This window comes from Alternaria metachromatica (assembly GCF_023757995.1).
Source record: "Alternaria metachromatica strain BMP 0045 chromosome Unknown scaffold_21, whole genome shotgun sequence".
In the NCBI taxonomy this organism is placed as follows: domain Eukaryota; kingdom Fungi; phylum Ascomycota; class Dothideomycetes; order Pleosporales; family Pleosporaceae; genus Alternaria; species Alternaria metachromatica.
Window position 1 is genome coordinate 59,478 of NW_026055512.1, and position 13,421 is coordinate 72,898.

A 13,421-nucleotide genomic window follows, 5' to 3' on the forward strand; every position below is an offset into this window, starting at 1 on the left:
CTCTTGTGTTACTGTAGTCCGCAGATCTGTTTAGATTTTCCCTCGTATCAGATAACTGCGCTTTTGACTTTGACTGCGGACTGCGGACTGCGGACTGGTCCTAGTGCGGGCTGCTTATTGAGGTTGCCCAGGTGTACTTACGGTATGATTGCGAGTAGCGACTTCCCTCAAGCCTGAGGTGAACAATATAATTTGTCTCCTGGACTTACTAGGCATGGTTAGGCGATGCTCGATGATGCGCAAAACCTCGGAGGCGGGCCGACATAATGTCTGTTTCGGTTCGTTCAACTTGCAAGTGGGCCGAAGAGGTAGTTCTAGCTTTAGAAGTGGACGGCGTCTTAGCACTGCCGACTAAGGCAACTCTGTAGAAAGATCGACGAAAAGCGATCGTCAAGAGCCTCGGGACGCACACGTGATAGAGCCTAGGTGTCGATCTTGCCACCCAGGTTCGCGAGTGAAATGCGCGCATGGAGATAACATATGGCATCATGAAGAGTAATTAGACACATTCGCTGCACGTCTTTCCAATGTTTCCATGAACAAATCTCCCTTATAGTCGTGTATTTCTCCATGCGATAGACATGGAGCCCGCTTCTAGCTGTATGGCGCTTGCGAGAATAAAGCACGCGCTAGGGACGGCCCTGATTCGCACATGGGTCAAGGGGAGAATCAGCGTGACTCGCTGCTCACAACGCCGAGGGTGACCGTACAACAACTCGCTTTGCCTAGTCGACAGTAAAAATTGAGTTTGATGCACGGCCGAACGACTAGAGAACGCAGATGGCGCACGTCAAATGTGGGTAAAATGTTAATAACTGGTCCCCCCATAGACCATTGTGTCCGCGGAGGGGTTCTTTCATTCCACTACCATGGCGCCGCTTTCGCGACTTCTTACACGACGGGCAGCCTTGTTTTCCCTTGTCGCATCAACACTTGCACAAACCGGCAACCCCATTCTCGACCCCATTCTCGAAACCATTGGATCAACTCTTCAGGGAGATGGACTGATTGATGGTACACTTGGTGCTATCGGCGGAACACTAGGCGGCGAGCAAACCTTCGACTATGTCGTCGTTGGAGGAGGAACGGCGGGTGCTGGAGTTGGCGTAAGACTAGCCGAGGCAGGATTCAGCGTTGCTATAATCGAAGCTGGAGGCTTTTACGAGATCGCGAAGCCGGTCTTGGGCACCACACCAGCAGGATCCTTCTTTGGAGTCGGAGCGAGCCTCGCCGACATGGTACCGACGACAGACTGGGGTTTCGCCACGGAGCCACAACCGCAGCTGAACAATCGCCGAATCCACTATGCTCGCGGCAAATGCTTGGGTGGGAGCAGTGCCTTGAACTTCATGGTTTACCATCGCGGGACCACGGCAAGCTACCAGATGTGGGCGGATGCTGTTGATGACCAGAGCTATACCATGGCAAACCTTACCCCATTCTTCAACAAAGCAGTGACCTTCACTGCCCCTGGAGAGCGGTCGCTTGACAACATCACGACCACTTACGATGCGTCCAGCTTTTCAAATAGCGGTGGGCCTGTGCAGGTTGGCTACGGAAATTGGATCTCGATCTGGGCGTCATACCTCGAGAAGGCTTTCAAGGCCTTCGGTATCCAGGAAAACACTGACTTCAACAACGGGAAGTTGCTCGGGTACCAATGGTCGCAGAGTACCATTCGGTCCCGCGACCAGACGCGAAGCTCGTCGGTTGCTTATATACACGCCGTACAAGCCAATTCCGAGGCCTCACGCAATCTCAAGGTATTTACCCATACACAAGCGCGGCGAATCTTGTTCGACAAATCTTCTGCCAGGCCTAAAGCAGATGGGGTCGAGGTGTCAGCCCTTGTTGGCTTGACAAAGTATACCATTAAGGCTCGTCGCGAGGTGATCGTGAGTGCTGGAACGCTCCAGTCTCCTCAACTCCTCATGCTCTCGGGCGTTGGTCCGACTGATCAGCTTTCAGAGCATGGTATTGACCAGATCGTTTCAGCCCCAGGTGTTGGTCAGAACATGTGGGATCACGTTCTATTTGGTCCTTCATACTCCGTCAAGTTCAAGACTGTAGGTTCCATACTTCTCAGACCTCTGGAATTGGTCAATGCGCTTGTTGAGTACACAACGAAAGCCAAGGGTCTACTCACCTATGCGGCCGACATATTGGGCTGGGAAAAACTGTCGAAGGTGGAAGGAATCCGCGACAAACTCAGCCAAAGCACACTGGATGCCCTGCAAACCTTTCCTGACGACTGGCCCGAGGTGGAATACATCGCTGCCGACGCGTACGCAGGGAATTTCCGTTATCCCCTGGCGCAACAACCTCTGAACGGCAAGAAGTATGTCAGTATCCTTGGAGCCATGGTGGCACCGCTGTCTCGAGGCAACATTACACTCAAATCGGCGAATCCGCTCGCTGCACCGGCCATCAACCCGAACTGGCTGTCGGATCCAGCCGATCAAGAGCTCGCTATCGCCTGGTACCGTAGGATGCGCGAAGTCTTTGCGACAAAGGACGTCGCAGCACAACTGGAATACATGGGTAGTGAAGCGTACCCAGGCCTCGACAAGGACAGCGACGAACAGATTCTCGCAGTCATCCGAGACAGCGCGATCACAGTATGGCACGCCTCTTCGACCTGCCGAATGGGTAAGAGCGTACTCAAAGATGGTGTTCGCGAGCGAGTTGATGAGATGGACGTCGTCGACTCTGAGGCCAAGGTTTTTGGGGTAGATGGGCTTCGTGTTGTGGACGCCAGTATTTTTCCATTCCTGCCGCCTGGCCATCCTCAGAGCACCATTTATGCATTAGCAGAGAAGATCTCGCAGATCATTGTTCGGGATGGCCGCAGTAGTACGTAGCGCTCACAATAATGGAGTGGGAAATTGAAAACCACCGTTACCGAATATCTCCTCCCCCAATGTATACAACCAAGGTACCCTCGCGAAAAGACCCCTCGGGCTCGAGCGCGAAAGACAGAGAAGTGGGAAATTGAAGATGATGACTGTGGGGTTACCAAACTGGTGTTGAAGAGACGATTTGATGCAACTTCGCGCGGGTCGGCAGTAATTAATGTGATTCATCCGCTAGCCCAATTAGGTATAGTCCGGCGATGCCCCAGAACGCGCAAAAGTGGGCCGATGTCAGCGCGTCGCTCACCCAACCCAACCCCTTTGTCCTTCCTGAAGTCCCCGCATGAACAACTTTGGAAGCACTTTCGTCAACCTATGCATATAGCCGTCCAGATATTGGTAACTCAACTGGCAAGCTCGAGAAGCTACAATGACCAACTGTCTCCTGGCGATAGCTGTCCCACCCCGAATGTGTAGAAGCACCCCACTGCACCGGCCGCAGGCTCGCATCTTGGTCCACCATAGGAGGATGGCATGCAGCGCTAATAGCCACGGAGCAGCTTGCAGCCAGAGGAATACCAGCAGGGTATTTGAAACACGAGAGCACTGCCCCGAAACCTGCGATGATGGTCGCGATGACAAGCGTCAAGATTATGGCCATTGGCGAATATCCGACTGTCGAGATCTGGTTCACAGGTTGACGCGTTTGATCCGTGATGGAAATGCGGACCATGAAGACACTCTGGGAAGCGAGCCAGTGGAAGAGGCCAGAGATAATCGTCATGGGGATCGCATATCGAAACGGCACGTTAAGCCAATGGGTATCTCGCTGTCCTCCACGCGGAGAGGTGACCCGAAGGGGTTTGCGCTCGTTCAGATACGAGGCCCATTCGTGTGCGACAAGCATGTTCGTGTAAAGTGCGTTAAAGGCTAGGTAAAAGTAGGACAGTAGTACTTGTGGTGTGTTTGCAAGCATGATACTACCTACGAGCGGAAGGTTGGAGCTGAACAGGTTGGCGCCGTTTACGGTGCCAAAACCGATTTGCCATAGTTCGCGTGGGTCCGAGGGCATACCCATGAGAGAATAGTAAAGACTTGGAATGCCGAAAACGAAGACGGCAAAATAACTGGCCCGGGCATGTTAAGCTTAGATCGTGGGTTAAGGTCTGCTGACTTACGTTGCGTATGTCCAGATCCATCTACCCTCGCTGGGAGCCTTCCTCCACCTCTCCTCTTTTGCATTGTATCTTTGGGGAATGGATTTCCGCGCTGTTTGTTGGGACGTATCCTCTTTTCCCCAAAGAGACTCGATAAGCTGTCTGGAATATAGACAGCGATTGCGGGTTGTCGGATCAGGCTCATCGAGATATGTCGCCACTACATCGCCCACCGTAACGAGAGGAGCATGGTCTCCACAGATGAAGAGCGTCGCAGCTATACAGGCCACCTTGACGATGTTTGAAAGTATGACAGCGAGTGCGATAGAGAAGCTGAACTGTAGTTTGCAGAATTCCTCGACTTGCTCGACTATGCAATGATTGATTCGGCTGCCATAAGGTTGCCAATCTGACCGATTGTGCGGCACTTCATAGCGACTCCGAACATCGCAGCCTTTGACTACATGGGAAGGACAGCGCCACGTGTTCGATGGATAAATCTCTGGCGAGGCTATTTCGGGTAGTCTCTGCGTTGTAGGCGTAAGGTCGAGTTTGTGCGGCGATTTCCGGTCTATGCGATCTGACGGGAAATTGATGTCATCCCAAACATAATACGAGGTGTTGGGGTTACGCCACAATTGCCACGCTGTGTTGTTCCGCCACACTGTGGGGTAGTCTTGTACCAGATAAACGTTACCCACTCCAGAGACGTAATGGTTGTCGTACTGGGTAAAGCAATCCCAGGTGCTGATATTCTTGTATCTCGGCATCGTGCCGTCCTTTCTTAAATCGACGACATCAGAAAGATTGGGCCGATATCTGTCAATCTCAAGCACCATTTCTTCCGTGATATCTTTTGTCAGGTTCTTAAAGTTAGAAGTGTCATAAGGCGCCCCGTGGAACCAATCCTCTATTATAGGAAGGACTGCGTAGTTGTTGGCCTGAAGTTTGGCGAAGACCACTGAATTGAAAAACAGGTGGAGTGGCACAGATGTGCAAAGCAGTAGAAGCCAGACGGCTAATCTACTGCGTCCAATGTGTCTGAAGTTGCGCAAGTTTGGTACCCCGATGTGCAGCCATACTCGTTGCGCATGAGCCCGGTCAAGCTCTGCCCTATTGGGGGCGCTGAGGACCTGCATGCAATAGTTGCTTGCGCATAACAGTAGAGTGCTGAGGATGTTAACGAGCAGATGAATTCTGACGTTCAATCTTCTTGTTTGTCCACAGTTGCCAATGCTCAACGTTCCGATGGTTCCTTCAATGATGTTTTCAGGGTTCTTCCATACCCATATCGTGACGATGAGGTTGAAGATAGTGACTGTAATCGTTCCTACGAGCGACAAAACTGCTCCGGGTCGCCATCCTGTCAGAAATGGTCGCCTGGCCGGCCGCCGAGGCTGGAACACCGCGGATCGGGTCAAAAGCAAGAAGTCGTCGTCGTGCGATTCATTTCCATTACTCGTGGCAAAGCTCTCCGGTTTAGTTGAGCTAGTACGTGATTCATGAATAGTATCAATGCTGTAGTCGCTGTTTTGCGCGTCCGTGGACTCCCTACGCTGGTTAGCAGCAGTTCCAAGGTTGCAATGACGTCATAACCACGCGCCTAACTCGCACCTTTCGAATAGCTGGATCCTCCCAGGACCGACATCCACACTCGATCGCTCTTCCCTATATGGAGTTTCATACATGGCATGTGAATAGTGAATCTAATGTCGCATTGGGATGGTATCGCAAAGCATCTGAACGCCCATGGGGTTTTGATTGTTACCTGCCTACCTATGATCTTATCTCGGACCTGAAACTCCGCCACACTTTCACTTCCCGCTCGGACTGCGCCCCAGCCGCGCCAGACATTTGCCAAGTAGGAAAATGCATCTCGAGCATTCGCCGCGTGTTGGGTCTTGGGGGCCGAGATGAAGCGAGCGGGCCGCATCTTGGTTCATGCCCAGCTGTGGTCTGCCTAGGGACTTAGGTAGAGCGCCTATCCTGCAACGCCAATGTGCTGCTCAGCCTCATCTTCTGAATATATCCCTGTGCTTACTGTACTGCTATCCTCACCGGTCGCTGCAAACGCGTGGGAATGAAAGGGGGATTAACGTTAACTCCATGTCACCAGCACCAGTGCACTCACCAACATGACACCTTCTAGAGGTTTACCTTTCTCTTTTGTCGCAGGCAAAGTGGAGTATCTCCTTCGGTTACATACGCATGCTTCATAACTGCCCATAGATAGGATGCGTTCCGAATACTGCCCAGGTAATCTACCTTCCAAGATGTCAATGGATGTGTGTGACGTCAGAGGGCGCAATACGACGTGTCAGCCTTGCGAGTTACCTCTGTAAGTGCAACAAGCGAATTTTCCATGCAACTGCACATACTAGACATACAGTCTGTTATATTCGCTGTACTAGATTTCTGGTCCGAGGCATTGGCCCTTTTGGCACGGTAGCTAAGCGAGGAGTTGGACAGACTAATTGGGTTAGCCTCGGCTTTCGGTCCGTGGCATTATGTTTACTGATCTTGCTTGTGTGATCTTCTCGTGGGCTCGCGCTCGAACTTGACGCCTTTTCGCGAGGGACTTTGGGTGTGTACGTTGGTGGGTTGGTAAGTTAATAACGGTGGTTACTGATCTTGCTAAGTAATGTGCTGCAAACATCGAACCTCGTACGAATATGATTGAAAGAGGGCAGTTGTGGGTTGTAAGACAACTACTCCACCATGTGTGTTACTTAAATATCAGATCCTGTACTCCCAGTTCCATTCAGACAGCAACGGCACCGAAATCAGCAACCCGTGGACTAGTCTAGAACCTCTTCTACTATCCCCTTCAGCTCATCCGACCGATTACACGGTAAGAAAATCTCCCTGAAGCTTGGGCGGCCTCAGGTGCTAACGTTGAAATGTCAGAAGCCATGGCTCAAGAATCCGTCCTTCTTACCGGTGCCACCGGAAACGTTGGTGCAATCACCCTTGAGCACTTGATCCGTGCAAACCACAAAGTCAACATAGTCATTCGAAAGACTTCCGCTATCGCCTTCTTCGAGTCCAAGTTTGCCGACGCCGTCAAGTCCGGTCTACTAACGTTTACTGTCATCCCGGACATGACTATTGCTGGAGCCTTTGATGAGCCTTCTTCATCCGCGACAGCCATCGTACATCTCGCAACTCCCCTTGCAGGCCCTGGAAGTGACCTTGTAAAAGAGATGATCGAGCCGACGTGGACCATTGACGAGAACATTCTGGAAGCGGCTAAGAAGAGCAAAACCGTCAAGAGAGTTGTCATCTGCGGATCAATTGTGCAAACCGTGCTTCTGCCCGATTTCTTTAATCCCAATGTCGTCATTTCGGAGAAGAACTTCAACCCCATCACTTTCGAGGAGGCCAAGAACGACCCCCTGTCTGCGTACGTGTTTGCAAAGACCGACGCGGAGCACAAGACATGGTCATGGGTGGACACGAATCGACCAGACTTCGATGTGGTGATGCTACTGCCGCCCTTGATCGCGGGACGAAGCCCACAACCAGGATACAAGCCTATCGCGAATGGTCCGGGAGGCAACTCTGCTGTGTATACCGCGCTGTTGGCTGGAGATGACGTTCAGGGTGTTGACAACATCCTTCCATTCGTTCTGTGAGTGTCTTTCCAGATCCTCGAGTTCCGGGAGTCAGCCAGCCGGTTTGGTCTGCCCTTGCGGAGCTTTGGTACACTCAACTAGTGTTGCTTTGCAATTTGCTGACAAAACTCCAGAAACACTGACGACGTGGCCAAATCCCACGTCACCGCCCTTGATCGGAACAAAGTACCTGGCAACGAACGCTATCTGTTAGTTTCGCCCGAGATCATGGACTTGCGAGCAATTGCAGTCGATCTCCGTGCCGAATCTCCCGAGTTGGCCAAGCGGATTCCTGCACTTCAGCCTAATCTCGAGCGAAGGGGACGGGAGAAATTTGCGAAAATTGACACTTCGAAGTCGGACGCTGTCTTTGGAACCCAGTGGAAGAGTGGCCATAACACTATCAAAGAGGTAGTCTTGGATGTGTTGCAATGGGAGAAGGAGAACAATGTGAACTAGAGAATTATACCGCAGGTTTGATCTTATGTTGCGGTTGGAACACTACGTGCATTGCAGTTCGAAAGTGCCAATATGTTCTTGACTCTTACAAGCGCGCCTGGGAGAGTGCCATGGTTGCCTTCAGTGCAACACAAATTCCATCAACTCATGCCCTTCCGACATGCACTCTGCATCCATTTTGCCATCGATGTAGGCTTCGCCGAGGAACTTGTATTCTTGTGGTTCAAGGTAGTTGCCCATCCTCAAGGGAGACAAGATAACAGGCACGCTACATCCATGGAAGATTGCAATGACATCGTCCTTTTCAGTTTCCAACGGCCCAAGCCCTACCAGGTCGTCCAAAGCCCTATGTACACCAGGTGAAATTGGCGATGGTGGGACAGAGTGCGATATTGGCGAACATCCTTGGAGAATCACCCTGTTAGATGTCACCGCTTGAACCCGCTCCAGGTAGTCTTTGACGATGCTCTGCGGCGATACATCTTCGTTTGCGCGTAACAGTTCATCGATGTTAATATCGCCGTTTGGGGTCTCGTTCAGTAGGCAGTAGTTGCAAGCTCGAGAGTAATATGTCGGTATATCTGTGCCGTTGGGTCCACGTCCGGCGACCAATGTTCGACGGAGCTGGTCGGGTACTCGTCTGTTTTCCGGAGGATCTTGTTCAATCCACCCTAGCTTTTCTAGGCCCTTCTGGGGAATGATACCGGATCGTATAGGTGATGAACGCCAGCGAACCGTGCCGATGAGATAACCCATGACTATCAAAGACGTATCATGTGTAATGGCATTGGCGTTAGAACCTGGCATGGGACTTGGCGATGATTCCTTCGCACTACTTTTCCCGAAGCGAACGTTGGGCGTAGTGCGGCCAGAAGCGGCGTACGATGCTTCGCCAGGAAGGCCGACAAAACTGTCGCCAGCCTTGCGGCCTCTGAAAACTGCCTCGCCGAATCCATAAGATCCATCCTCTGCCGTGAGGATCCAGGATGGTAGTTCTACGAGCCTCGGTGCAGCTGTCGGACCATTGTCGAGTTGTCTCTCTTTCTCTTTCAAAGCCCAATGACGACAGATGATGTCTAGAGATTCTGATTGTTCTACCACCCATGCAATAAAATCTCGATAGACTTCGAAGAGATCCAGTGTATAGTTAGGTACTGGGGGCTCCTTACGGGCGGGAGAGCTAGAACGACTCGTCCTTGAGCCCTTGAGCTTATGGCTCAACTCCTTGGAAATGTTGCGCAAACTATTGATGGTGTCTCGAGGATCAGATGTGTTAAAGGTGGATAATTGAGAGACCAGTTTTTCCAAGCTCATAGTTGATTCAGATGAGCCGTTGGATTTGCGTCGGAATAGATTACTAGTCATCTCCACAAGGAGCTTTGCGCCAAGAGGCTCCAGATCCGATATTGGGCTGCCACCGAGCTTTGGGTCTCGTATTCTGGGTTGCAAAGACTTGAAGTAGCGATGGAAAATTCCGATGGCGTCCCTAAAATCTTCCCAATGGACTTGGGATTGACCACAGTGGACCGTCGCTTCCTGCGCCAGTGCTAGTTCCTGGATTACCCAACGTCGTGAAAACCAGCTCCATTTGAGTAATTGGAATAGACTCGCCCACTGAGGAATGTACCGGTCGTCGGTGAGTAGGTCGTTCAGCTTGCTCAGGTCGACAACTTCCTTGATAAACGCCATCGCTTTACTGGAATGAAAGTCCGCATCGTCCATACCCAGCCAGACACAGACGTTGTAAGCCTTTCGGTATATCGTGTTCATCTTCAAAATCTGCGTTGTCTTTTCGATCTCATTATCCTGATTGATGCAGAGTGCATCTACCCAAAGAGCCACCGACCTATCCTGAGCCCTCAGGCGTTTCAGAGCGCTATGCAGGTTTGACCGTACATATAGGCGCTTGGCATGGAGGACTTTTGTTGCACTTTGAACTGCAGCTGTGAAATCTCTTATGGGCTCTGTACTCCATTCGTCGTTGATGATAATGCTATGCAGCTCTTCGCCTTCGCCCCAGTGGTAAGAGAGAGCCTCATAACAATAATCGTCGGTTCCTAACTCATCCTCATCAACGACTTGAAGTATCGCATTGACGTCATCGTCATCTTGTCCGGCTTTGATGATGAGCAGGCGAACCTGATGGTCCTCGATCTTTTGGTATTGGTATAAGTCTTTGATCTTTTCCATGACGTTCAGCAAGCTAGGGTTTGTTTTCGTGGGCTTTGCGCTACCCGCGGGATTCCGAATACCTTGGTTTTCTTTGCTTTTGATTGCTGTCGGTTTGACTCTTTGATGCTTCGCCAGTTTCGGCAAAGGAGATTTGACTTTTCGTGGCGGAGTAGATGGCTTTGCTTCATCAATGTCATCCTTTTTCGGCACAGTGAAGTTCGACCACCGCGAGCTCTGGAGCTTTAGTCCTAGTCGTTGGTGCGTATCGCGTGGCTCGCGGAAGTCTGATGTTTTGCTTGAAGTCTATGGCAGTCAGACACACATGAGACTTGGAGAACTAGCAGTGCAAAGGTAAATCTTGCTGACCTGATGAGCTGTCTCGTTGCCGGGTTCGTCCGCGCCCGCCATCGTGTTCCGATGTTCCTGAGAAACACCATCTTGCTTAAAACGCTTGTGTGGTTTCTTGTTACTATTTGTTTTACCGCCATCATGGGTTCGTTTTGTGGATGGCATCATGCTGAGAGTGTGCGTATGAGCTTGGGCGAAAGACGTGTATCTATTTGATGCCAGGTACCGTGCGTGGAGCCACGACAGGTATTATGCATTCACCAGGTTTGCCAGAGGGGGAGGCACACGGGACGGTGGTGTGGAGCTGATTGGATATCGTTGGAGCTGGGCCGCCTCTCGCTTCACCAGACCAGCATAACCGCTTGATTGCTGCATACCCATGTCGAGTGAAGTCTGTTCAGGTAAAGTCAATGTGCTCTCCAGTGAAGATAGTCCTGTCCACGGTTCGGCTGAATACCTTCCGAACACTACGCATGTCCATGCATGAGTACCATCGTGACTTTTGTATTTCTCTGGACGATCACAGCTATCAGACCTGATGAGCTCTCGAGCATCTGCCGGCCTGTAGGTCATGAAAAAGTCCTGCATATGACGGCATGATCACCATAGTGTCCCTTTCTTCCGAGATCATCTCGAGCTGGGCCAGCTGATATATCCATGGCCTGGTGGCGTCAATCCTGGTGTTATCAGGCCCGTTCCGTTCCTGGAGGCTTATCGAAACCGCCTGGGCAGTGTAACCCTCTAGCTTTGCAGGCGATAGCTCGTAGGATAATTGCGACCCCTCCGCTTTGCCGGCTAAGATCGAGGTATGTGGGCGACCATGAAAGCGGAATTGGAAGGATAAGCTTAGTGGATAGCTTCTCGTTGATTGTACGAGTTGCGTGTAGTCGACATGTTCGTGTTTGCGATCTGTTTTGTTCGCGATGTGTAGGCAGGTGGATGGGGGATGGCCCCCACAGATGTGGGCCTTCCCGGTAATTGCGATCTGCACAGTGCGCTCCGGCTTGTTCTGCCTGCTGCCCTCCTTCTCTGGGAGCCCACCAACACGTTCTGCTCAGTTCAACTTGTTGCGCGCAGAATGACGCATCCATCAGCCTGCGCAAGCAATGCGCGAGGTTGCCTAGGCACCACTGCGTGTTCAGCGCTCATTGCTGATCGGTGTGCAACTGTTGCACCGGCTTCCAGCACTCGGTCACGGCATGGCCATACTGTACCACCCAGTCTGGCGTGTTGGCAGTGCCAGCCATCCTCAGTACTGCAGCCTAACTCTTTCAGCCTTGGTACATATGGCAAGAAAACGTCGTTCTGACATTATGCCTCGTTCAGCCTTGAGGTTATCACGTTGCTGGACTGCGCCACAACAAATGCAACGCCCCCGCACTCATATAAACCTTCCATGATCGTTGCTGAGCAAAGCATTGCCATTGAACGACTATGGACCCTCTCAGTGTTACCGCAAACGTGATTACGGTATTACAGGTTGCCAACTCCATTATAACAATATGCTACGAAGTCCGTTCAGCTCTCAAGCAGAGTCCTTGGTCCCTCACCAGAACCATCGACGAGATAAGAGACCTTCGAAATGTGTTGGAGAGCTTAGAACAGGTCTGCCGCGCGCTCGACACATCAAAAGAGTCCGACACAGCACGTTTCCGCACATTCCAACTACTATGCGAGTCCGAGACCAGCCCGTTAAGTCGCTGCCTCCAGGAGCTATTGGATCTAGAGAAGAAGATCAACTCCGGCAAGCAGACTCCTGAGAGGTCAACTCTGTTGGCGAAAGCGCGAGTGTTCGCCCAGGTTATGGGCTGGCAGCTGAAAGAAGGTGACGCGAAAGTTTGTCTAGAAAGGATAGAGCGATGCAAAAGCACTATACTTCTAGCGTTGACCGCAGATGAGACGTAGGCTACCCCCACTTCATCACTCATCTCAGACTCAGCTCATCAAGCCTTGTAGAGCTCTGCTCCTTGACATCAGGAAGATGACCATCTCTTTGAACGAGACCACGGCCCATGTGCATGGCAATGTTTCCAAGCTGCTCACTAGGATAGAGAGCGCAGAACTAGGTATGTCTCTTTAAAACGTGCAACTTTCAGCAGCTGATGCGCACAGATGATCGATCCCGAGCTCTTACACATTGGCTTGCTCCAGTGACGCCGTGGGAGAGCCATGATGCAGCCGCTTCTGCAAGAAAATCTGGAACAGGCGGCTGGTTCATCGAGTCGAAGGTGTTTCAAGCCTGGGCTGTCTCTGGCAATGCTGGACTATGGCTGAGCGGCTTTCGTATGTAACATTGTGACATCAGAAGTGGCCGTGCTGACATCTTCGCTTAGCTGGGTCTGGCAAAACTATCCTCTTGTGAGTATGTGTTGAACTCTCCAGTATACAACAATTAACTTGACCGAAGCGCAAACGTCATTCAGTCTCTCGAGAGTTTACTGCCTTCTTTGCCGCAACCCACGTTGGCGGCGTTCTTCTATTGCGACTTCCGCAAGGCTGAAGCACATGACCCCACTAATATTCTAGGCTCTTTGGTCGCGCAGATATGTTCCCAAACTGGAGCCAGCTATGACGAGTTGGAAGCTGCTTTTGATCATAGTCGCCATTCGAACAAACGGCCGTCCATCGCCTTGCTGAAAGATATGCTATGTTTGCTTTCCTCGTCGAGAAGAATCATTTTACTAGTCGATGCGATTGACGAATGCGTTCAGCGGAAGGAGTTACTGTCATCCATGGCTTACCTCCAGAGCCTGGGAAAGAACATCAGTATCTTCCTTACGAGTCGGCATGAGCTCGATATCCAGGATGCACTGGCTTCA

At 51.3% G+C, this 13,421-nt stretch overlaps 4 protein-coding genes across 4 annotated transcripts; 3 read left to right on the top strand and 1 right to left on the bottom strand.

Moving 5' to 3' along the window:
• Positions 1-869: 869 nt before the first annotated feature.
• On the top strand, positions 870-2,861 carry J4E83_007918 (uncharacterized protein; the record flags this gene model as incomplete). The annotated part of the gene is made up of 1 exon (XM_049334816.1): positions 870-2,861. The coding sequence occupies one exon, from the start codon at positions 870-872 to the stop codon at positions 2,859-2,861; it is 1,992 nt and encodes a 663-aa protein (XP_049185967.1).
• A 4,048-nt stretch (positions 2,862-6,909) lies between these two features.
• Positions 6,910-8,082, top strand: J4E83_007919 (uncharacterized protein; the record flags this gene model as incomplete). Its single annotated transcript, XM_049334817.1, has 2 exons — positions 6,910-7,640; positions 7,758-8,082. 2 exons carry the CDS (start codon positions 6,910-6,912, stop codon positions 8,080-8,082), a joined length of 1,056 nt encoding a protein of 351 aa, XP_049185968.1.
• A 120-nt stretch (positions 8,083-8,202) lies between these two features.
• On the bottom strand, positions 8,203-10,662 carry J4E83_007920 (uncharacterized protein; the record flags this gene model as incomplete). The annotated part of the gene is made up of 2 exons (XM_049334818.1): positions 8,203-10,557; positions 10,621-10,662. 2 exons carry the CDS (start codon positions 10,660-10,662, stop codon positions 8,203-8,205), a joined length of 2,397 nt encoding a protein of 798 aa, XP_049185969.1.
• Positions 10,663-12,036: 1,374 nt separating this feature from the next.
• Positions 12,037-12,893, top strand: J4E83_007921 (uncharacterized protein; the record flags this gene model as incomplete). Its single annotated transcript, XM_049334819.1, has 2 exons — positions 12,037-12,438; positions 12,702-12,893. The coding sequence occupies 2 exons, from the start codon at positions 12,037-12,039 to the stop codon at positions 12,891-12,893; spliced, it is 594 nt and encodes a 197-aa protein (XP_049185970.1).
• Positions 12,894-13,421: the final 528 nt, after the last annotated feature.